A 26,201-nucleotide genomic window follows, 5' to 3' on the forward strand; every position below is an offset into this window, starting at 1 on the left:
AGTGACTACACCCCATGTAGTGGCTAATGCAGATTAGACAATCTGTCTGGGGCCTTGGGGTATAGCAAATATTCAAGAAACAGCAGATGCCAGCATTTTCACCTGCCACCTACCTGTCTTGCCCTCCTCACTGGCTGCTCTGAAGATGAATCAAAGTACCAGTAAGAAAACACTTATGTGATGTAAACGGCACTTTATATATAGCTACAAGTTGCTTTTGTTAAATAGTGTTGTGATTATTGCCTTGCCTGTTATAAGCAGGAGATACAGTTTTCATGGAAGTGCTTCTCATAGTCCCCTGGATAATGAGAGATTGGATCTGAGAAGCTATCTTCTATGAAGAAAGGGAAAAAAAAAATCCATATTCTTGCTTTGAAAAGCTGAGCCTCCCGCTACTGAAACAGAACATTCATTACTCAGTGAGGATTAATTAGCTGTCGTGTATTATTAAACATTCTCACTCTCCAGATCCACATTGAACTGAAAACTAAGAAAGTGAGGGAGAGGTAATCATAGTATGGAGAAGAAAAAAAAAAAGCCACAATTGCTGGCAATGCAAATTTCAAGAGCTGAGCATGTTAGTAAATTACAGTCTGATTAATATCACGTCTGCTCATTCTCTGTTTGGAGTCATTGTTGTGAATCTGGGGTCTGCAGGGTCGCCTGTTTGTTCTGCCACTGGGATGAGAAAAGAAAGGAGGCTTACCTTTTCAGTGCCTGCATGGAAAAAACAGTGGAGCATAGAAATTTATACTAAAATGCAAGATGTTTGAAAGCTTAGGAAAGCAGAGGAGAAAGCAGATACAAGTGTTTTCAACATTCTAGTAAAGGAGCCTCCGGAGTTGGTAGTAACCATGGCGGTGGCTGAAAAGTAACAGCTTCTAGGCCCTCCCTGGGGGCACAGCGGGGTAAAGTCCAGTAACCAGAGACTCCTTGTCTCAACCACTGGGAGCTCATATTAAAATGTAGATTCCCAGCCCCCCCCAACCTCTGCACACGGATCCTTGGAATCTGCATTTGTAACTTGCCCCACGGTGGCAGCACCACGGGCTTGGTCATGCCCTCTGCTTAGCAGCACAGAGGCAGAGATGGGATTGACTGGCCAAGGGTCGCTCAGGTGGTTGAGATGAAAGCAAAGAGCAGAATTAGACATTAACTTCCAGCATATCTCAGGGCTCCCTCTCTGTTAGATAGGTTCAAGTCCACCTTACAAGAGGACTGTGTGGCCTTGGGGAGAATTTCTGCCCTCATGGAAATTTTTTTTTTTTAGATTCATTTATTTACGCATACAAAACTGGCATACAGGTCGGAGATATGGGGGTGGTGAGAGGCTTCACCCAAGACAGAGTGGGAAGCAGAACAGGCTGACTGACAAAGCCCACAGCTGAGAGTAGCAGGTGGGTCAAGAGAGGTCTGCTCCGCCGTGTGGCTCACCTCCGGGGCGGGCGGGTTTTGAACTCATGCTGACGTGGCTTTAGCTTCTTAGTACTGTGCTTTAACCCGCTGAGCCACCAGGGAGGGCCCCTCATAGAAATTTTAATCCATGCCCATCATGGGATGACATCTCCCAGGGGTTGAACAGCAGTATAATGAAACGCCACAGGAGACCTCAGACAACAGAAAACCATCGTGGTCAGTATAGTAGGCCCCTGAGAAATTCCATCCACAGTGTCAACATGGGTAAGGGCAGACCTTTCGGCTGCCAGCACAGTGCTGCTACTGAGTCTGTGTCAGTGAATCGCTGGAGAGGGGATACAGCCATCTAAGAAGCATATGAACGAAATAAGAATTTTCTCATATACATAATCCCATGACCAGTGACCAGCGGAGTGTAATAACAGCCTTGATAATGAAGACGCTGATAGCGATTCTAAACCACCAGCAGGGAACTCACACTGCTGAGCGCTTATTGCGAATGAGACGCCAACTACACAGGCGAAGCTCTGCATCAGACCCAGTATTGCGCCGAAGCTGGAAGCTTCGTAGATGCCACATGGGAGGCACAAGGAGGGTAAGTGCCAGCCTGAAAGTACAGAAACCAGAATTCCAACCTTACACAGACGGGCTAGACATTGCTGCTCTCTGGCACCCTCCCCTCCAGCAATGGGGTGTGGATCCCATCTGCAGAGGCACCTGGCAACTTAGTTCTCCAGGCTGAAGGCAGTAGAACAGGAAACGTTTGTCTGCTCTGAAGGAGCACAGCAGAAGACTAAGTCCCACTAGAGCTGGGCACACAGGAGCCCAGCACTGTGGCCAAGTGCTCAAAAAGCATTGCGGAATAAAGAGGATGTGAAAGAATGAAGAAGTGAACGTATGAATGAATGAATGAATGAATGAATGAAGAAAGCATGGAGTTAATCAGGCACATAACCATCTCTCATTCTCCCATTTGCTTCCAGACCCAGGGCAACTTAGCTTCTCCCCACATGGACCTCACTGCTTTTGGTTTTCTGTTGAGTAGCTGAAAACACATATTTTATGCAGTTTTGAAATCCCGTTGGGTCTCAGGCGGGGTCCCACTTGCGATGAATACACCCCAAACTAAACTCAGCACCCAGTCCTAAGGCAGTTTGAACTTCACCCAGAGAAACTTCTTTTAGAAATCCATTTTTAATACCGCGTCCCTACAAGACCTTGCCTATTCTTCTAGAGTCAACTGTAATTTCTCCTTCCTTTGATCAACTGCAATTTTCCAACTCTCATTGCATTTATCTTATTCTACTTAGTGTCATAATCATTTGTATATTAGTCTTACAAACCCCCCATTTTTACAGACGGTGCATTTCTGGAGGGCCAGAAGGAAGAGCTAGTATAGTGGTAAAGATCATTTATGGAGTCAGGGGATTTCCAGCCTCACAGCATTTTATTCTCATAAGCCCAGGGGCAGTAAGTATTACATTCGTTGTTCTGCAGAGGGAGAAGTGTGTCTAAACTTGTGTAGCTAAATCTCGGACAAAAGGTTAAGTGACTCTGAGATTCTGGCAAGTGGGAGAATTTGAGCCCCTGCTGGCGGTTTGAGTCAGAATCTACAGCCTCCAGCTTTGGGTTAGGGTCGTCCCCTCCCTTGTACCTGGAGTACAGAAGATGTTCAAGACATCTTAGATAATGTAAGAAGAGGGAGGCTTAGAATACACATGGCCTTGCTGTGGATGGCGGGGCCCAGTGGCAAGTCCTTGGGACAAAAGGAAACACATGGACTTGTATCATCAGGGTTTGGTCTCTTTCCTGCTTCTCCATCTGCCACCAGAGACCTGGGCAGGCAGGTCTAACACTGTGACCTACACTGCGTCATCCAATATGTGGTCGACCTTAGGTGGCCGTCCACCCCTCCTGGGGCCAGACATCTGAAAGACGGTGGCACAGCGGCCGCCGGGCTCACCCGCAAGGTGGTGATGGTGGCCGGATCCCGCAGCCGGCCCTCTTCATCCTTCAGATTGTAGCCCTCTGGTCTCTTGTCACGCTCGCTGACTTTCCACAGCTTCACAGTTTTGTCTGCAGAGACAATAGAGGAAGTCAACATTACAGTGAAGAGAACAGGTACAGGAGTTTTCTTGGGGGGAGAAGGTGGAGCCGTGCATGTAATGAGCGAAGGATCTGGAACTGCAGCTGGCTTAGGTCCAGAGCTTTAGTCCATAAAAAGTGGGTCATTTGAAAGCAGAGCTTATGTTTCGAAACAAAAGCATATTTAGGGACTGTTGAGTCCATAGTTTAATATTAATATGGTTTTGTGACAAAGAACAGTAGCCACCTACACAGATACAATGCTATAACTGTGTTAGCACATTACATGGAGAAGTTTTACACAGTTCACAATAACCCCGACAGGTAGGATTCTGATCTTTATCTTAGTACCTCACTTCTCATGTCCACTCCCTGCACCCCAACTCCCTCAGGCTCCCTGATCATCATCCCCACTATTCCCTGAGCTCCTGATTGCTTCATAGCTCCTTGTCTGCATGAATCAGCTACCCAGGGCTTCTGCACAAGCTGTGCCTTCTGCTAGAAAAGCCCTTTACTCTTAGGTGATCTGTTCCTTCACTCTGTGTTTTGTGTATATCCCAACCTCAGAGAGGCATTTCCTACCCAACCTACAAAAAATGTGTCCTTATCATTCTCCCCTGCTTTATTTTCCCTCCTAGTACATTGCTTTTAAAGATGTATTTATTTATGCATACAGAACTGGGGTACAGGCCAGAGGTGCGGGGACGGTGAGAGGATTCACCAGAGGCAGAGCGGGGAGCAGAACAGGCAGATCAACGACATACACTGATGTCCCTCCTAGTACATTTTACCACCTGACTACCTGTTCATGATGTCTCCTTCCCTAGAATGTAAAATCAGTGGTGGCAGGCAGTGTCTGCACTGTTCATCACTACACCCCCAGCGCCCACTGCCACAGTCGGGCCTCAGTGGAGCACAGTGGCTATAGCTGGCTGGGCAAATGCACTATACATTACTCAGGAAATGAAATGCTAAGGAGATTCATCACAGTGCTTCCTGCCCTACCGGCATTATTGGGGTTCCCACCTTTCTGCCGTCCTATCCTTTATGCTTGCGGACACCTGTCTTTATTGCACTGAAGCAAAGAGAGAACACCAAGGCCACAGGGTCAGTTAGGCCATGGGGATGAGCCAGAGGTGCCAGGGGCTCTGGGAAGCCTGTCATAGCAAGCCCCACCTCCAGGCTTTCAATTCCACTTCTTAGGGAAACATGTTGGGGCACACCACATCATGTCGGTGGGGCCCGTGGCTTTACAGGGTTTCCTTATCAGATTCTGTACTTGTCACCTGTACATGTTCTAACATCTCTTCTGGAAGGTGGGGCTTGATGGTGCTAAGCCTGTACAAGGTGGGATTTGGAATCACACAACCTTGGGCCTGGGCCCACTCCAACTCCAGCCTCCCAGGCAATGGCTAAGTAGCATTTCTTGGGGTGAGGAGCCAATGTCCAGAATTATCAGGGCAAATAGTAGAGAACACCCAGTTAAACTTGAATGGCAGATAAACAACAGGTCATTTTTTGTATAAATGGACTTCATGTATTTCAAACTGACAAAGATACTTTCATATGCTTCTACTTCTGTTACTAAGCTGTGCGTGTGTGTGTTTGTGTATTAGGGTTACAGAATGGGGGTTCTGGTGAATGCTGAAGGAAATGCTGGGTGCAGAGTGTTTGACCCGGTCTCCGGCTCCTAACAACACTCACAGTGGGCAGCGGCTGTCAGAACCAGCAAGCCTGACCACTGTACCCACGAGGTCCAACAGGGCAGGCTGCCTGCGTGATGACGTTTAGCGTCCTCTCTCCTCCCTGGTCCTGACCTGGACTAAGCAGTCCCTCTCTCTCTCCTACATTAGATCCTGGGTTCTCTGGCCCCTCATCTGGCGCTGCCATCTCTCCTCAATAAACTCTGTCCTCCCGAAGCCGCCACACTGAGGGGTGGGCTCCCACAGCAGGCCAGAGCAGGGCTGGTCATACCTGGGTGCTGCCAGGCTGCCAAGTGCCAGATTTGTGAGCCCCCAGCTGCGTGCCCTGCTGCCTGGTATGGGGGACAGAAAGCAAGGAAGATTTCCCAGATGCTAGGCTGAATTTAGAACCTTCTGTCTCCACACCCACACTCCTTCGCCCTCTTTGGATATCCTGCTGTAGACTGAACTGTTTTTAGGGTGAGAAAAATGAGACATGGGCTCTATTTATACAGTCATTTGGGAGCTACCAATCAGCTAGATCTCAGAGGAACACAAATCGGTGAATTTTAACAGTGAATATTTTCTATGACGGGGCAAGACAAACTTCTCTATTGTTCTTATTATCAATGATAAATTGCTAAACAGAAAATAGAGGAATCACAGATAAAACATAAAGAATAAAAATTACCTATAATCCTCCCAGTCAGAGATAATCACTGTTTGCATTTTTCATACATGCTTGTAGTATTTTTTTCTATGCATTTTTTTGGAGTGTACAAACTTAATGTTGCACATACAGAGATTTTAAATGTTCTCATTTTCTTTCTTTCTTTCTTTCTTTCTTTTTTTTTTTTTTTTACGTATGAGTAGTGTATTTTATTGTAATTAGAAAGTGAAAATGGGGCCCTCCCTGGTGGTGCAGCGGGTTAAAGCACTGCACTAAGAAACTAAAGCCACTTTCTCATGAGTTCGATCCCTGCCTGCCGGGAGGTGACCCACATGGCGCGGCAGACCTCTCCTGACCCTCCCGCTGCTCCCCTCAGCAGTGTACTTCATAGATCTGCCTGTTCTGCTCCCACTCTGTGTCTTGCAAATCCTCTCGCCACTCCCTGCACCTCTGGCCTGAGCCCAGTTAATCTGTATGATTGAATAAGTAAATCTTTAAAAAAAAAAAAAAGTGAAAATAAGTGTAAAGGTAAAAATAAAAATAAAATCTCCCATCATCCCATCAGACAGGTAAATATGATGAAGATTTTGTATATCAACAAAAGGAAATTTGTTTTATATATGTATATATAAACATTATTATTGTCTTTAGTAAGCATAACATACTGCACATACTTTATGCTTTTCTCCAGCTATCTAGATCAACATCTGTTATTATAAACACATAATTTAAAATAGTGAGAACTTGTTAATAATTAGAGATCTAACAGTGGGAAGCAGTATACTACAGGAGACTCATGCAAGGGAACAGTGTGGTTATTGAAAATGTGGTATTTTAGAGCAGTTACCAATAGGGAGATGTTCCTATTACTAGATGTTACATCATCAAATAAAAAAATCTGGTTACAAAACAGCTTATAAAATATATCATGTTTTAAAAAATAGATAACATATAAAATATAGCAATATAAAATATCATTTTTGTTCTCTAGGCCTATTTTGTTTTTTCTTTAAAAGACTATCAAAAGTGCTTCTCTCTGGGTGGGGACACTGTTTATTCTCATTTTGTTTCTTTGTATTTTCTAATTTTTTTTTTTTTAACCACGAGCAGCTACTATTTGTATAACAAGAAAAATGAATTAGGTAGAAAATCTCCACTCATCACAGATATGAAGGCAAAAGTCAAATGCAAGGTAATGCAATGTGTTTTCATTGGGCAATAATTTCCCGGTCTAGATTCACAATTGAATGTCGGCTGTATTTTTCATTAAAAATTGTAAAGTTGGAAATATATTCAAGCAGAAAGTAAAAAGTATACCCAACTATAATGAGATAAGCACAGTTTTTTAAAAAAGATAATTGATGGTAAATTCAATCCAATTCCCCATGGTTGGATAGCCTGGGGTCATTCTTGACTTTATCATCACACAATTTTTCTTCACGCAGTATCTGGAAGCTTTGTGGATAAAAAAAGTCCTTAGAACATGTGGCTGCTGCTATGAGTAATGACTTTCTCTTTCTTCTGGCTGGTCCTCTGAGTAGTTTATCATTACTTGTGGCAGCTTTTAAACACAATCTTATCATCGATCTTCATTTTCTCTTTTGTACAGTAATTCCAATTGTCTTCCATTAATTTTTTTTTTGCATGTTAACCTATTTGGCTTAAGGGAAATTCTCAACCTCAATATTAGTATAAAAAAGAAAATCACATAAGAACATGGGAGTTTCTTTTACAAGAACAATTTTGAGATGCTGTTGGCATATGAAATAGCATCCCAAATGGGAAGATAATATCCTTGTTAATCAAAAAACTATTTAAAAACTCAATTAACAGAACATTATGCTATATAATTAATCTTCATTGCATTTCACCGATTTCTTTCTCATTCCCCCACAAAGTAGTTAATAAGACTTTGAATTTTATTATAATAATCAATAGGTTAAATTTCATAATAGGAAGTAAGCGAGCTCTAGAAGATAATCAGACACTTTTTTCTCTGCATGAGCTAATTAAGTCAAAACCACCAGAAGTCTCTTTCATTCTAAATAGTGTTGAATGTGTAGGTCTTTAGCAAGGGAAACTTAAACAGCTAAACTAGAGGGAGGAAATGAAAATAAAACCACATGGTATGGTGATTGAGAAGTCAGGATAAAAAATGGTAAACAGAACAATAAATACAGTGATGAAAAACCATAGCTGACTGTTTCAAAATTCTTTATTTTAGAGTCAGATATTATACTTGAGGATTTGGGGTCATGTGCATTATAAATTTCCCCAGTTTTTCATAATTAAAGCTCATCATAAAAACTTAGAGAATAAAAATGATAAAAAGGCACAAATTTACAAGTTACCCAAAATAAAAAAAAATTATGACAAATACTTCCTCTCAGCCTTTAACAACATTAACATATTTGAGCATATCATATAAGTACTCTGTATTTTTTCTTAAACTCGATAAATGAACATTAGCCTTTCTTTTTATGTGCTGGTGTTAGGCAAAACACAAAGACCCCCCCCTTGTGATTTATATTTAAATGTATATTCCATATCGACTCACAAATTGGAAGAAATGAACCACTCTCCAGCTTACTTGGGAGAGGGCTTTGATTTCAATACACTAATCCTTTTAATTGTTATTCAATTAGTATCCATTAATATGTGATTTTATTCTGAACTGTTGTGAGCATAGATGGCTTCTTTCAGCGAGGGTATTAAGCATATTTAGGGTATATAATTCTACTCTCTAAAGACTAAATTAACATGTAATAAGGCTCTCTATTCAATCCCCAACATTCTTTTCTTCTGATCTATTTATATCAGCTCCCCCTAAAAATGGTGGAAAAAGAGCAGGGAAGGAGAGAATTCTTGATCACTTCTTTGGGAGGATCTCCCTTTCTTCTTGACCTGTGCCCCTAGTGGAGAACCTGAATGTGTCAAAGAGACACAGACAGCTGATTTACAAGCCCCCAAATACATTCAGGAATCAACAGCTTCTATTCAGTATGCCAACCAACTGACCAGCACGTCAAATTTCCTTAAATATATTCCCAGAACAACACTCAGTCCATCTTAAGACAGGAAGTCACATTCCAAACACCAGGAAATAATCCCCAAACTGCAGGTCTTACAAAGTTTGGCCATACGTTTGTTGTTATTATTATTTTTTTTTTTCAGAAAGGGTACTCTTTATGAGAGACTACTTTGAGCCAGGTACTTTGCTAGATTTGTTGCAAATACTATTCCTAAATTTTTCAATCACCTTCAAGGTAAAAAGGAAACCTGAGGAAGAGATTAAAATACCTGTTGCAACACAATATCTCTGCACATACCAACCAGGTCACCTCTACTTACCGTTAGTAGACAGAAGGAAGTAGGCTGCATTCTGCTGAGGGAGCCATCTTATTTTATTGATTTTTTCTTCTATTTCTAAACTCTTCAGGTAATCGAACTCTGGTTCATGGCTCTGGAATGTGCTGTAAACATTGTATTCACCCCTACGATGAACCTGATTTTTACTCTGTAGGAAGGGGAAAAAAATATATGATTCAATTATGTAAATCATGCATGTGCACACTCATCAATTTTTTTTTCTAAAGGTGTCAACATTTTATCTCGTTCAGTATGGATATTCAAAAATTATCATAATTGCTTCATAAAAAAAAGGACACAAAGAAAGTAGAAAGGGTATTGTCATAATAATGTCAATTCCTAAACATGGAGTGTGTTTAAAGAAAAGATTCTTTTTTTGTCCTGGTTTTGTACCAGATCTATAAAATGAAGCCCTGGCATGCCAGGCTTCCCAATATTGGCAACAATTTCAGAGGTCTCATGAGACCCAGGCACAGTAGTCCACTAGGTGTTCAAATATACCAGCCAGTCAAGGGCGAAAGGGAGCTCAGGGGGAATTATCTGAGATGGAGGATTTAGGACCATTTTGATTGGTTGGTTGGTTACGTTACTTTTTATTGCAGTAAAGTTGGTGTGCAAGACTGTATTTGATTCACAGGCAGAGTCCAAACCTCTTCAGGTGTATGTTGTCACGTCATACCAAACCCATAATCCTCCACCATGGTCCTCTGCCCCCCCTTACCTCCAATGCTCCCTTCCAGTAGCATCAGTTTTACAGTCAGATGTCTAGGGTTTGTCTCAGGAGGCATTTCTTTTGTGTGTGTGCAGAGTACTAGAAGTAGGGTGGGTAGGACCCCCTAGCCCCAAGTTCTACCTTAGTTTAAGCCTCCAGAGCATTTGATTGTGCACCTCTGTTGGTATGTTGGTACTGCCATATAAATATAATTTAGTTAGAAATTATAGAGATGAATTTCTGCCCTTATATACAGTGTATGGCATAAATATACATGGAAATAGAAAGAACAATAGAAAATTTTGAAATCAGTATAAGTGGAAGTGCTAGCATTTTCTTTCTGTAACCTAAGATGCTTTAGAGGACTCAGGAGTGAGTCAGCCCTCACTGAGGTCCTTACATACACATCAGTCCAAGCTGTGGTCTAGCACCTTGACTGGCTTTTTAACTCCCACCAGATTCTCACCGTAGCTCTGGAAGGTAGGCAGGACACAGACATGTGCAGAAGCAGTTCAGAGACATTAAAACCCCTCCAAGGTCACAAAGCTTCTGAGCTTTGTGACCTTGCCCCTCACGTTCCCCAGCCCCAATAACAAACAGATAGGAGCACAGAGAGGCCTCTGCATCATTAGAAGGATGATGAGACTTTACCTCTGGCTTCCCCCAGCTCCGATTATGCAAAGAGCAAACAGCAGGAACTAAATAAATGATGAGAGAATAAAATAAATGGGAAAAGGTCCCCAGAAAGGGCCAGAGAAAGAAGAAAGACGGAGAGGAAAAAAAAAGAGGGCATGAAAGAGAGAAAGGAGGGAATGAGGAAGGCAGCTTTTATTTTAGGCATGTTAGGACCTTGTTACCAAGAGCTGCCAGAAACAGCTTTGGGAAACTGTTCAGAAATTCAAATCCTGGTCTCATTCAACATTTGTCATAAACGTCTGATTCTCAATAAAAAACTCAGTTCAAAATTTTCTATTTCTGGTGGGATATTGAACATCCAAAGTGAAATCTCCAGCTTGCTGATGGGTGCTGCTCCTGGAGAAGGAAGCCCTGTGGCAGACACATTTATGGGAGCTTGTGGGTGCCTGTGGAGAACTCCCCCCCACAGAAGTCACAGGCCTGACCCAGATGCAGTCCAGGGCTCTGCGCCCTTCCCACGGCCAGCCTCAGCATAGAACTTAACTCTCCACTGCATGTTATTATCCTCACCGCTTATTTTTTATTGAACAAAAACACCTTCCTTTGGAGAATGTGTCCCCTTTCATTCTGCTAATGAATGGGGCCTCCCAAATATTTTACTAAATTAAAATAGGTGAAACCTAAAAATAGCGTGTGGAAAATGTGGAGCGGAACATTACCGCAACACACTGCCTTGGGTAATTTATGCTAAATAGCTCCTCCTGTTCCTTTTTATCATCACTAAGAACCTAATTGGATTTTTTTTTTTAATGGAGAAAGAAGGTTTGAAATCAGTTTTAGAAGGACTTTAAAAGCTGGCATAGTTGTCACTGTCCTGCATTTTGCTTAGAGAGCCGGTCCACCTTAACGATAAATTTATAAGAGTGTTGATTTGCTACCATCCAAATCAGACTGTCAAGTGTGTGTAGTATGTGCCAGACCAATTAGCACTAGGCAGCTCTGGAAAAGCAGGAAAAATTCCAGGTCACGAAGAGCTATTAGTTCCTACTTGCCAACCACATTTTCGCGTTTCCAGGGCCAATGGAATAGGCTGGGTGCCTGATTTAATGCTGAACACTTGAATTTCTACAGAACCCCAAGGGATGATGATGCCCTTATAGAAATTAATTGCAAATAATGTGCAATTACCAAATATATCACCTCTAAATGAGGCTTTCCTTTTTTGAGGGGAGGTGTCACCCAAATGGCTGTGAGGCACAAAGCAGGTTTCAAATTGCTAGGGACGTCTCTGGTGAGACCTTCCCCTGCTCGGCCTCCCCCTGTGCTGTGCCAGGTGAATGTCAGAGGCAGGCAGATAGCAGATGGGAGAGTTCCCAGAACACAGGCTTGCCGGCTGGAAGCTCCGGGACCATGCCAGGGGAGGCTAAGAAAATCAAATTGGGCCATAATTCCACTCTGACAAAACAGAAGCAGACACCCCAAAATTCAATTTATATGAAAAAGAGAAACAATTCCTAGTGGAACCCAAGTCTGGCAGAAATGGGCTTTCTGAGAGTCACGGGGTGTTTGAGCGCCTGCTCAGAATGCATGGAGCATTCAGCTCAGGGACCTCCGAAGCATTCTGGAAGGTGCCTGCCATATGCAAAGCTCAGATGGCTTTTGGGGGACTTCTCCCATTGATGGGGGGAGCTACTGTTTCCTACTGACCCAAGTTGTCCTTATCACATCTGTTGCCAAATAAAGCAATTTCCCCCCTTCTTACATGTTCTGTATAAGCACCTGAAGTCAACAGAAACTGAAAATCAACGACTCCAGGAAAATTCCCACGCAGAAAGGAGCATTTGAGCTCACCAAGCACCCAAGGACTTCTGCGGGTTAGATGAGAATGAAGTCATTTTGAATGTGCAAAAGCAGAATTTGCAAAGATAAGACCATGCTCAGAAAAGGCTCTATTTTCAGGTGCGTTTATGAGCCTGGGTGCGGGAACTGTTGATGTTAATGACTTTCTGGCAGTTTTTAGTTTGCTAGCAAAGCAGCAAGGTTAAGGGTGACACATGAGGATTAAGGAACAGTAGGAGGCCTCCTTTAAAAAGAGAAGAAAATGGGCATTTTGCATTCACTGCCACTTACCTCCTGCTCTCGTTGAAATATTACAACCCGACCCCCCTTGTCCCCTGTCGCTAGTAATTCTCCCGTGTGGTTGAATTCTACCGTAGAGATAATGTCAGCTGAAAAGAAGAAGACAAAGGCAATTTAAGTAACTGCACACTTACTTCGAAACGATAGATAATAGACATACTTTTCTGTGCATTTAAGGGCTTAGGTTTTGTCTTTGCAGTGGAATTTATAAGACGTTCTGTTCTGCAAATTTCCTGGATGCCCACATTGCCCTGTGGTCTTTTGGAACTTTGGGAGAGAACAAAAGGAAATAGCACATTCAGACCTTTCTGTTGTTGCAGAGAGAAAAGAGTTTCTTTATGGTTCAGGGAAAAGGCAATTTTCTTTGATAGCTTCTTCCCACCACAGAGCTTTTGCCCACTTGTGGCTTTTCCCCTTTCCATTACACCAAAAAACTTCACCAGACAGGTTTCCCTTGTGACTATTCACAAAAGGGCTGGGGACTCCAATAAGCCAGGACAGGAGTGTTGGAAGCTCATGGAACAGAAAGGGGTAGGGCACAGAGAAATCACTAGAAAACTCTGCGAGTTGGAAATTCCAGAAAGGAACCTGAAAATGCTCCAGCTTGATCCACCTCCCTCTTCTCTGGTGAGCCCAACACTCTCTCAGGATGAGTACAGCCTTACTCCAACCCCAGGAATAGGGTGTTCAGAAAATAAGGTCACCAAGTCAGAGGGGAGAAGGCAATTCGTACTCTGTATTTCTAAACAGAGAAAGTACACAGGCCCCAGGAACTCAGATCACAGATAATTGCAGAAAGAATGCCAGCCTGCCAAGTCTTTCTTCAATGCTCGTTACCCCCGGAGGAACGCGGACAGGTAAATTACCTATGATTGGATTTATTAGGGCTATTTTTAGAAAAATGTCAGAGGTTAATTCCTCAGCAATTATTCCCCTGCAGGGTTCCAACAATTGCTACCAAGAGTGCAAGTGAATTTTTTTTTTTTTTAAATCAGAGGCAGGGGAATTATGACGATGGCCTTTGACAGGAACATTCTGCAGATTATGTCCATGTGAGGAAAGCAAAGTGAAAATGGTGAGGTGAAAAACTAAGGCAATTACCCCTGAATCACTCGAATCTCACTTTCCTATCCTCATCTCAAGATTTCCTTTGTATGCCTGATTTGTTCAGGTAAGTAGTGTAAAATTCTCCCCTTCCCATGTAACTGTACTATATGAAATGCTTCTCATGGTCACTCGTTGCGCAGAAGTAAAAGAATATGGCTTAAAACACAGTTACTTTCAAGCTAGGCATGTCTGAAAGAAAAATTCACTATTTCTTCTCTTGGCCTCTTAGATGACTGACCTTGGTTGTAGCAAACTGAAAGCCTTGGGGATCATGAGGTGATGTGGAGTACAAGCACACACATTGAAGAATGTGTATGCCCCTCTGAAGGGGACAGCCTACAAGTGGCTAGTAGGCTGAAGCTAACTGTGGCCATGAAATACTGTGCATTGCCAGGTATTCTGATTTTTTTAGGAAAGACATTGGAAGTTCAGCTTTTTTTTTTTTTTTTAAAGATTTATTTATTTATACAGAACTGGGGTACAGGCCAGAGATGTGGAGGGTGAGAGGATTCACCAGAGACAGAGTGGGGAGCAGAATAGGCAGATCGATGAGGTACACTGCTGAGGGGAGCAGCGGGCGGGTCAGGAGAGGTCTGCCACACCATGTGGCTCTCCTCCGGGGCAGGCGGGGATCGAACTCATGCGGAAGTGGCTTTAGCTTCTTAGTGTAGTGCTTTAACCCACTGCGCCACCAGGGAGGGCCCAGAAGTTCAGATTTTTATGCAAAACCTCTTACTAGCTTTTCAACACCTTGACATTAAAACACACACACACATTCATATGGATATGTATATCTATACCTATAGCCATGCTCCTATGTATATTGCAATTCTGCTCACAAAGACCAAGACATGGAAACAAACAAATTGCCCATTGGCAAATGAATGGATAAAGAAGTTGTGATGTGTATGCCATGGAATACTATTCAGCTATAAAAAAGCTGAAATCTTGCCATATGCAATGACATGAATGGCCATTGAGGGAATTGTGCTAAGTCAAATAAATCAGGGCAAGAAACACAAATACTGGATGATTTCACTCATGTGAGAAACAGAAAGAAAAAAGGCAAATGAACAAATAGAACAAAAAACAACTCTTGGACTATGACAACAAAATGGTGGCTAGCAGAGGGGCGGAGGTTAGAAGCATGGGGCACAGGTGTCAGTTTGTTAGTGGTGAGCTAGAACTTTGGTGGTGGCTGTGGGTGTATATGCATTTATCAAGGTGAGAAGTTGTGTTCCTAAAACTTATATAGTTTTGTAAACCAATGATATAGCAATTAAAAAGGAACAGTGCTGGGCTCTCCCTGGTGGTGCAACAGGTTAAAGCTCCACACTACGAAGTTCTCAGAAGCCACCACAGCATGAGTTCGATCCCCAGCCAGGGAGTTTACACACATGGCACAGCAGACCTCTCCTGACCTGCCCACTGCTCCCCTCAGCGGTGTGTTTCAGTGCATCTGCCTGTTCTGTTCCCCACTGTCTCTGGTGAATCCTCTCATCCACCACACCTCTGGCCTGTACCCCATAAATCAATAAATCTTTAAAAAAAAAAAAAGAACAATGCCATCTTGTCTGTGGGTTGAATATGTATTGTGGACCACCAGTTTATGACTTTGGTGTACAGTTTTCCTTTAGAAAGGCTACCCCATTTTCTCTCGAAGTTCACAACTGACAATCATGTTCAAGACCCAGGGAGACTTCCTCATGACTTGCACAGTTCCTCGCTTCCAGGTATAAGTTTATAAGACATGTTTCTGAAACAAGCGCCCATTGAGGAGTAAGGGAGGCCAGCAGGTGGGCAGACCAATCACAGCAAGTGAATCATTTGACCACTTGCTCTGGTAGCTTGCACAGCTTAGCCAAGTGCTGTCGCATGCAGAGGAAGGCGGCTGGTGAGGGTCTGCAGCTGCAGTGGAAAGCGCGCCACACACAGCTGGCAGTAGTTACTGGCTCCCCAGCTCTGGTCACCAAGGGGCTCCCTCAGGGGACTTCCTGACTTGTGGAGAAGCGGGCAGCAGAGAGGCCTGCTCCTTGTCACTTTCAGGCTTCCCTCAGGCACAAAGGACTTAAGATGCTCTCAGAGAACTGAAAACAAAAGCAGCTCCCAGAGAGGAGGTGGGTGGAAGAGGAGAGACTGAGGCGGGCTGAGCTGTGCCACCTTCATGCCCTTAGGGTGAAGACCCTGCTTAAGTGCAGTAATGTCCTTGCTTGTGGCATCCATGTTCACCAGACCCCAGAGTCCCAGAGGTCTGACAGGCCACATATTAAGACTCCAGGATGGGCCTGGAGTTCATACCCTTTGGTAAAGCTGGGTTTCCGGAGAAGGTGTTAAGCAGTTTTCTGAGGTCAGCTTTTGGCTCAATTTCCAAGAAAATGTCACTCCTGGAGAAACACAGCTCTTCTCCTGGAATGGCCCAAAAGCCTGAAGTCAGCGTTGTCTTTTCGCTGGGATGCTCTGACAAAGCCATCACTATCCTTTTTTTTCCACTCAGGTCAAAACAAGGTAGGCTCCAAACTCCCACCTAAGTGTATGATTAGGCCGCTGCATGAGGGGCTATGAGGCCTGGTCTCAGGGAACAAATCCACTCTGCTCTCCACCCGCCCATGCCCGGCAAGTGCATCACTCCTTTGACGACTGTCTCCCTCAAAGAACTTTGCATCAGAAAGGGCGACTGGCAGTTGGATTTGGAAACTCCCTGGTCCCCTTGCCAAGTCCTTATTTTAGTTTGCATCCTGCCAGCCAGCTGGGTACTAAGTTGTTTGTAAGCAGCTACTGTCTACCTCCCCTCAGCACATCTGCCAGTGCCGTGCCAATTAATAATACCTGTTTTGAACTTTCATGTTTCCTGACTCATTTATCATGGCTAAGCCAGTAGGTGTAGCCTGAATACTTTACTGCCCCATCCATCTCTTGGTATCTTCATCTACGACTGTTTAATAATTGATGCAAAACTCATGAATCACCTGCAATCCAATTTCAAGATACTGAAACTTCTGATACAAATACTCTTGTGTTTGTGACACGCTTCTGGGTAGAGCAATTTAAATTTTAAAATATACACTACTCAAGACAAAGTAATTTTGTGAGGACAAGAGGAGAAGGCAGTGATGAGGCACTAGCTAACTTAGAGACAGTGCCTTCATGGAGATCATGCTCAACAGACACCAACTCATTAAGCGCAACATGACTTTCCTCTACAAATGATCAGTTTACATGACAACACATTTTATTAAACCCCCAGCCGAATCTTTATAGAACAAGTTATATACTTGTTCTATAAAGAGGTGGGTCCAGGGCATATTTTTGGTGAACAACAACCACAAAACAATAGAGGCCAAAAGCAGCTATCTCGGTCAAATGTAGTTAATGCGATTGTTGCAAGAAACCTTGGGGCGGGGCAATGTTTGCTCCATGTCACATCTATTTGTGCTGATTTAATTTCCACAAGATGGTGGGCTGATAACTAACACCCTTTCTAGTTCAGCAGGTGCTGCTGAGTCTGAGCTTTTCTTTGTTAAAATCGATCTCAGCAAACTCCAAAGGCTCCATGCTGGTCATTTCATCCCATAGAGTCTCTGTTACTCTGAATACTAGAACTTGACTTGGCAACTATAATGATGGGGTGGTGAGGCTGGAGTGAGGGGGGGCCCTTGGCTCATGCCCGTGGCTCCTACAGCACCATTCCAGCTGGGAGTCTCTGCAATGCTAGAGCACCTGGCTGAGGCACACACTGGGACCAGTGATGGACAATCACCTACTGGGGGACTGTTTGATAAAACAATGGCCATTTAGACTTACAAAGGATCTCAACATTAGTTCTCTGAAGAGACAAGTTCTGCCCGACCAGGTTGCTAGCATTGGCCTCTCAGCATCCATTACAGGGATTGAAATGAGCAGGTAATGCAATTCAGCCTTCAGCGCCCATTACCTGTTTTATCTTTCACCTGAGAAACATTTGGTAGATACTACAGTAAAGACATCGACTCCCTTGGTATCAGCTATCTAGCTCTGCCGACTCCATACTTGACTTCCTTCCTGATGATCAGGTCAACTCTAGGTGGCACTGCCTGTTTCTTCAGCATGGAAGGAAAACACAAAGCACATTTCATAGCGGATGAAGACGTGAGATGGTCCTGCTTTGCGTTATAGGGATTTGTGGTGCATTCACTGGTCATGTGTTCTGCCGAGCCGGTGTGGGTGTGTGTGCCCCATGTCACCTCCAAAGATGCTCTGGCTGGGCTGGCAGTGACTGCAGATCACTAAACTAACAGGATTGTTAGGCTTCCCAGTGGGAGTGAAAATGATCCTTTCATCTCCAGGGAACTGTAGATCCCATCTTGGGTTGTGATTCCCAGTCCAATGTCAGCATCCATTTCTTGGCTCAGGGATCCTCAACCATGGAGGCTGTGCACTGGGGCGTAGTTTCCACCCAGGTGGTTATGGTCAAGCAAGATGGGCTTCCAAGTCTGGCTACTCGGATAGGGCCCAAATGGCCTCGTTGTTGAAAAGATGTCAAGATGGTATACAATTCAAGAATCAGGCAATAAAACAGTATGTGTGTTGACTATTTCGAATTCTGTTTTTAGAGTGGCAGGCAGCTCAAATCATCAATATACCTTTACTGACCTGGGCTACAGCCTGGGGTTATACATGAGACCTTCTGCCCTTTAACCTTTGCCTTTGCCTTTCATGGAACTATGTTTGGGTGCCTGATTCACTGTTTTCTATCCTGATATAAGTAACACACACTCTGATCCAATCTGGATTCCTCTGTCATCCAACTAATGTTTGCTATTTAGGTACAACATCCTTTTTCTTTCATTTGTATTCAATATTTCAGGGCACACTGATCTTATCTTCAACTGGGTGTGGTTTTCCTCTCAAATGAAAGAATTTCGGTAGAAGGTTCCAGCAGCCCCAGTTCCCAAGATCGATCCCAACTGCTGCTTCCTATTGAACTCATACACAGTACTGAAAATGGGCACGTTACAAGTTCAGTCTTCCCTTATAGACAGAGTTCACCAAGGGTGGGCACTCTTGGTTGGCCTTTCCTATGCACGCCCTTCTTCCTTGCCTGCCTCCCTCCATGGAGGCCGAAAAACTCAGTTGTTTGCTTCCCAGCATTCATTAGGGCTAGGGGTGGCCATGTGATCTGATGTGGCTAAGGGACCTTTAGGGAAGTCTGCTGGGCTGTGGGGAGCTGAAAAATTCTGGGAAAGATTTCGTTCCTCCGGAGTAAAAAGAAGGAAGCAAATGAGGAGAGGACTGGGGGACACTCCTTGTACACCACTTTGCAGTTGGATGTGGCCCTGATGTGTGGTGCTGTGGCAGTTATCATGTCATGTGTGGTGACAAGCCTAAAGACTTAAAAAGCTAAGAGGCTGTCTGTGACAGATGAAAGCATGGGACAATGTCCAATGGATTCACAGAACTGCAAGAATCTAACATGGGGGTAGTTTATGCCTGGACTTGGTAAATAATAGATACCCTGTGAGTTAAGCCCTGAGAGAAAGGTTTTCTATTTAGTGCACCCACATGCAGACTTAGAGACACATCTTTCCAGCTTTGTTTTCCTCACAGCACTTTACACAGGGCCCTTTACACTTTACACACATGATTAATGTGTGTGGAATTAGCAAACAATGCTCCTTTGTCCTGCAAGCTTTGTGCCTCAAATATCATGTGCATGTTTCCATTTCACTTGACCACACAACCAGTTTTCCTGTAAATTTGCTTGCTCCCCGGTATCGAGGGGGTGTGTGGAGATGGTACATTACTTTTCGATTATTCAAATACGAAAGCAGCTTCCTGGGACAGAATCCCTCACCCCACCCCTCCAATTTATCATGGTGTCCATCACAAAATTATGACTTCAAAGGGACCTAGCCATGCCCTCCTTTGGAGCCAACTTCTCCCTGCTAATGTGCAGGAAGCCCACCATGCTTGCTGAGCTGTGAAAATCCAGATGGCAGGAAGCAGGTGAGTAATGGATGCCATGCTGTTTCCATTAAAATGCACGCAGCTTCCCCACGCTGACCAGACCCCCAGTGCTATCCAAGTTTGAGACAACCCAAAGCACATGGCTTGATGGAGATGGCCTTTCCCTCAAAATACGTTCCTGCAATAGAGAGGCTGAGAAGAGAGAATATTCCTGTAATTGGAACAAAACTTGCCTAAAGGAGTTCTAAAATTTTAACTTCGCTAAGTACAGAAAAATCCAGTGGGAAATCAGCAGCAGTCCAGACTTGCCTACAAGCCTGTGGGTTTACAGTGGAATCTGTTGTCAAGGTGTCTACCATCTGTCATCCACTTTTGCAGAAAACAGAGGAGTAATTAACTGCTCGGATGATGCAAACACTGTCAATCATTCCGACCTATTATCATCACGGTAGATGATGGGGCATTTACGACTGACCCTAAAGTGCATTGGACACTGGGTCCGAAATGAGAAAGCTCATCCCCTCTGCAGGGGAATAGGAGTTCCTGGGTAGGCACTATGTCACCCAGGCACACTAGAGTCTGTTTGTCACATCTTTGGTCAAAACATTTGCTGTGCCAGATGTGCTGAAGTCAGCAAGATGTGGCACCTTCCTATGGGAGCTACAACTCCCCATCTGTGGGTTGGCTCTAAGCTTACCCCTTAGGGAAACTTCACAGGTCTTCTACCCAAAGCGAGACAGCTCCTTCATCAGCAATCTCAGTGTTCCCACACTCTCTTATCGCCATCATTATCACACTCCACTAGCATTTAGCATAATAGTAATGATTTTCAATGCCTGTCTCAGTCTCCAAGTAAGAAATTCCACAGGGATCTTGTTTATCATCGAACCCCCAGTGTCCACCTGAGGGTCTTCATATAAAATAGATGCTTCTTAACTTTTGCTTTCCATCAATCACTGAATGAAGTTAAGGGAGGCCACACCAACACAGAGATTGGATAACCCTAAGCAGAGTATCTATGAGCGAAACATTTATGCCAGGTGAACATGAGAATGAGAAAGTCCTTATTTGGCAGTGAATATTAATAACTTCAGAACTGGACAGATTGATCAGTACAGAAGAGGTTTTATTCTAAAAAGTCTTTGGGGTCATTGGCAGAGATTGTGGCTCACAGAAAGAGAAAAGGACAGATGGGTTGGAGAAGAGAGGGTGCTGAACAGAGTCCCCACTCCCTGTTGGGGGGCAGGGAGAAGGCAACGAGGCAATCCAACCTGGGTTTTGAACAAATAAGTCTGAGATCAAGGAGATTATTTAATGAACAGCTATTATGTGCATGTACTGGGCTGGACATTGGAAGGATATGCTAACTTCTAAGACATACTGGTCTTTGCTTTCAAAGTTGCTTATAATAAAAGCATGTTGGAGAAAAAGTTGTTCAAAGACCTTATAAAGGAAGTTTTTGAGGCACAGAATAAAAATACCTCGGTATGATCTCAAGGGCAATAGGAAGACACTGCAGGTCTCAAGGTAACTCACATCTCATTTTATGTCCTGATACTGAGGACTAAATGCAGTTGACCCTTTTGCTAAATTCCAGATGAGCCTAAGAAATGAATGAAGACTATAATAGGCAAGGATTTGGACATCCCTCCTCCAAAATATGACATTTCTCTGTCAAACAAAAATAAAGTTGCTGTTAACAAGTCGCTTAATTCATAAGTTATTACACTCGTGTAATGGTCTTAGCAAAGAAAATGGATGTATGAGAAACATAAAATTGTATGTACCCGTATTTTTGCTATCTCTCTCCCTTCTCCTCTGGCTGTGAGGTGTGATATTTTGAAGATTAGAAGGTGCCTCTCTTTTGGATCAAATTCCTATTTTAAGGTAGTACACACCATATTCACACAGAACAGGTATACAGCAAAAAAGAGAAGGAATAACCTAGAGCTAATCTACATCAGCAGCATGATCCAAACTTTAATGAATACCAGGCAAACACAGACTAGCGCATCCTTATTTATTCTCTCTACTTAAGACTGGATACTTAAAAAATCCATTATATTTGAGCTGATGTTCACAGAGAAATATATCAATAGATACCAATGAATAATGCAAAATGTAGGAAAATCGGTGAAGACTAAATGCTGATGTATATATTCTTCATTCCATTTATTCACTCAACAAATATTTACTGAGCACACCTTCTACACATCAAGCACAATTCCAGGTATCGCCTATACCTCAGTGAATAAAAAAGACACTGTATCTGGTCTTACGGAACTTGCATTCCACTTGCGGAGCTGAGTGAACATAAATAATCTATGAACATAAGTGACTATGCCTTATTTTCTGTACTGTGGGAAACAAATCATGCTGAGTAAGGAGATTAAGAGTGCTGAAGGTGGGGGAACACTTAGGGGTAAGTGAGTGGCTGCAAGAGGCCTCACCCAGCTTGGGGGATGAAAGGAATCTTGCTGTGGTGGAACAGTGCTGCACAGGACAAGTGCTCTAGACAGAGGGAGTAGGTGATGGGTGGACCCTGAAAGAGACATGCCTGTGCGAGCAGGCGGGGTAGCTAGACCAGGGCAAACAAGGGGGAGGGCGGTCTGAGAAATAAGAGGCTGAGGTAACAGATTCTTGCAGCCCACAGCAAGGTCTGTGAAATGGCATAACATGTGTGTTCTTCAAACTCCTGAACTACACACAAAAATGGAGACAATGGCCAGCTTTGATGTCATGTACCTTTTTTTTTTAAGATTTATTTTTATTTATGCATACATAACTGGGGTAAAGGCCCAAGGTGTGAGGGTGAGAGAATTCACCAGATACAGAATGGGGAGCAGAACAGGCAGATTTACTGAATTAACACTGCTGAGGGGAGCACAGGAGAGATAGGAAAGTTCTGCTCTGCCATTTGGGTCAGCTCTGTGGCTGGGGATTGAACTCATGCTACAGTGGCTGTCTATTGCTTCACAGTACTGAGTCTTAAGCCCTAGTGCCACCAGGGAGGTCCCTGATGTCATGCACATTTTACCAGTATAAAAAAGGGGAACGAGCTGAAATGGAGGCTACTGGCGTACTGAATAGGGAAGTCTGAGACTTTACAAATATCCCTCCAGCAGTGGTATGTAGAGAAGAGACTTTAGAGATGGCCTCAGGGAGAGCATCTGGGTGAGAGACATACTGACCTGGACCAAGTCATGGCATTGGAGGTAGAGAGAAGTGATCTGATCCTGGACATATACTGAGAGCTGACCTGACAGGGTTAGTTCAAGGACTGGTTGTGGGGTATTAGCTGGAGGAATCAAGGATGTTTCCAAGGTTTTTGCCCTTAGTAAGTAACTGGTATGATAGGGTTTCTGTTACTGAGATGGGATGTTTGTGGGAAAAGGGCTTTGTGAGGAAGACGGGGCATCTGTTGGAAGCACGTGACAAATGACAGGCTTAAAAGTAAAATGCTGAGGCAATAATAGGAAATGAATCTGGAGTGCAGGACTGGGTCTGAGTTGGTGATATAAATTTAAAGTTATCAGCATTGCAGATGGCACTTAGAACCCCAAAATGGAATGAGGTCTCAGGAATTGGGTATAAAAAAAAAAAAAAAGGAAGAGTTCCAAAAGCTGAAACTTAGACACTCTCACCCTAAAAAGGTTGGGAAAAGAAGAATCAGGAAAAGTGACAAAGAAGCAGCCAACAGATAGGACAAAAATCAAGAATGCCTTGTATCCTGGAGGCCAAGCGGGATACAAAGGAAGGAAAGTTTGTCCCTTCATGTCAAGCACTGCTGGTAGGAAAGGTGACAGGCTTTGGTTGACCTAGGGATTTGAATTGCAAAGGTCACTACTGACCTTGACAAAGTTTCCATAGGATGAAGGGCCTGAAGCAACTGGAGGTTTCTGAGAGAGAGAGGGATCAGGCAGTGTTCATGAATAAGGCTCTCAATGTGTGTGAGAGAAGCAAAGAAATGAGATGCAAGATGAGGGTGAGATGGAGCTAAGAGGATGTTTTTATAATATCCTACAAAAATCAGCACGTGCATGTGCAGATGAAGGTCTCAATAGCCAGGGAGAAGTGAGCAGTGGGGAAGGAAAGAAGGCAGAATTGCAGAATGAAGAGATACACCAGACTCGAGGCAGTCCACCATAAGAGCTGGTAGAAAAATTTACAGAGGCATAATTTCTATCCAGCTAAAAGGTGGCTAATGCTATAGAAATCCTATCTTCATACAAGTTTTTTTTTTTAAAGATTTATTTATTTGTGCATACAGAACTGGGGTACAGACCAGAGGCTCAGGGGTGGCAAGAGGCTTTACCAGAGACAGAATGGGGAGCAGCACAAGTAGACTGACGAAGTACACTGCTGAGGGAAGCAGCAGGAGGGCCAGGAGAGGTCTGCCGCGCCATGTAGTCACCTCCCGGGCAAATGGGAATCAAATTCATGGGGAAGTGGCTTTCGCTTCTCAGTGCTGTGCTTTAACCTGCTGCACCACCAGGGAGGGCCTCTTCATATAAGTTTTAACAGGATTCTGGAAATACTTAGTAGGAACAAGCGTTCCTGCCATAAATCGGCATTTCAGAACTCCATAGGATCACTATGAATGAAAACAACTTGGTTTTCCTTGTATTTTTCCATTTCCTTCCTTTCCTTTCATGCTTTCTTTCTTCTTTTTTTTTTGCCTCCTCACTTTTTCTTTGTCCTTTTCCCACCCATTTTTTTTTATCCAGCTTTCCTTTTTCTTTTAAAATGGAGAGCAGAAAAACTATTCTTCCTACCACACAGTTCAAGGCCCATTACCCATCTCTGCCTTCCAGGCAGAAGACTGCTCACCGCAGTATACTTTAAAGTGATGAGAAGTCTACTACAAGATCATTCCAACTTAGATAGCCTGACCTCCTTCTTCAGGCTTGCTGGGTTAATTTTCACCATTATTCCTAATATTGTATAGAAAGAAACCAGTTTGTCAGAGAGGAAAAATGCCAGCACTCTCATCTTGCCTCATGGACAATTTATAGACACTTTGCAAATGGCCAGATTCAGATGACAGAGCCAGGAACTTTCCAAGTGATTTGTAGATCTCCCTTCCAGGAAGTCAATCTTTAATGGAAAACTCTTTTCACTGCACATTCCTTCATGACGGCATTGCTACAGGGAGAGAGCGGAGTCTGTCATGTAGAAGACTCGCTGAAATTAACTGACTGTTAGCCTGGTCTCAAGATAGTTCAGTCACCAAAATAACAGTATTGTACAGTTTGGAAAAGTACCACTTTTTTTTTCCTTTGAAGCTACCATTTATTGAGTCAGCCTAGCACATGCCAAGCCTGGCGCAACATCCTGTCTTACACTCTCTTCCTAATCCACACGATCATCCTCTCACTTCGAATACCTACTGCGGCCAGGATCTGTGCTTTGGGTTTTATGTCACTTCACTGTTGGGCAAACTCTATGATGTCAGTGTATCATTTCTCAGATGGGGAAATGTTGACTGAGAGAAGTTAAATAACTTGCTCAAGTTTGGGAGGCTAATTGCTAGTGGGTTGGGAGCCCAGCTTTCTTTTCTAAGTTCATGTTTTTAGCTCTGCTTGCATTACTTTCCTTCTGCCTTCTTATTTCTGGCCCCCTCTCCTTTTTGCCTATCATTCTTTTGTTTTCCTGATTATCTTTTCAACATTCACACACTGTGACACATTTTAGTTTTTAGTGAGGCCCTCCTGGGCTGAGCTGTGAACCTTCCCCAGCCCACCTTGTGTACTCCCTGTCACACGTTTGACACTGAGCCCTGTTTAACTTTTTGGAATCTGGAGGTGTTTAACTTTTTGGAATCTGGAGGCAACTTTGGTTTTTGCTCACCAAACTAAGACATTCTTTCCATTTCCGGTGTGGGCAGACAGTGAATTCTTGAGAGTTATCCCTTTAGGGAGGTTCTCATTCACTATTTTGCTCTGGGGACCTAGCAAGGGGTTGGCATTTAGGAGCTGTGCACACAATACGGTCCAGTGGCTGAAGGAAGAAATGAATGCACAAATCCTCCAAGGCCAGCTGAATTGCCACCTCCTCCAGGAAGCTTTCCGTGAGTGTCCCTTCCTCCTCAAAGCTCTTCCAACTCCTTGTGCTTTGCTCCTGTTACCTATTTGTCTTATTTTCCACACTGAAATGCACCTTCTTAAGGTCAGAGTTCCCAGCTTACTCATCTTTGACTCTTGCAATAAATCCCTTCACCTGGAATTTCTCTTAGAAATTATTGTCTTTGGAGACCCAGATGAAAATTAGTCTCTTTTAGAAACCATGTATAGTTTCCACTGAAAATTTCACCGGCACACCCATCGTCTTCATGGCCAGGGCTCTTTTGTAATGGGTTGCGGTGCAAATGTTGACAGACGGCTGGGATGTACTGTGTGTGCTATGTCCGTAACTAGATTATAAATTCCCTGAAGACAGAGTC

General features: G+C 43.6%; 1 protein-coding gene across 4 annotated transcripts in view; it reads right to left on the reverse strand.

Moving 5' to 3' along the window:
* Positions 1-26,201, reverse strand: part of PPP2R2B (protein phosphatase 2, regulatory subunit B, beta) — a 429,967-nt gene that overhangs the window by 98,937 nt on the left and 304,829 nt on the right. For all 4 annotated transcript variants that reach the window (XM_012727842.1, XM_012727844.1, XM_012727841.1 and 1 more), the window contains 3 exons: positions 12,701-12,798; positions 9,205-9,370; positions 3,380-3,492 (listed from right to left, as the gene is read on the reverse strand). In XM_012727842.1, the coding sequence (XP_012583296.1) occupies positions 3,380-3,492; positions 9,205-9,370; positions 12,701-12,798 (377 nt within the window). The remainder of the gene's footprint in view (positions 1-3,379; positions 3,493-9,204; positions 9,371-12,700; positions 12,799-26,201) is intronic.

This window comes from Condylura cristata, unplaced genomic scaffold, assembly GCF_000260355.1.
Source record: "Condylura cristata isolate star-nosed mole 26May11 unplaced genomic scaffold, ConCri1.0 scaffold00021, whole genome shotgun sequence".
Taxonomy (NCBI): Eukaryota; Metazoa; Chordata; class Mammalia; order Eulipotyphla; family Talpidae; genus Condylura; species Condylura cristata.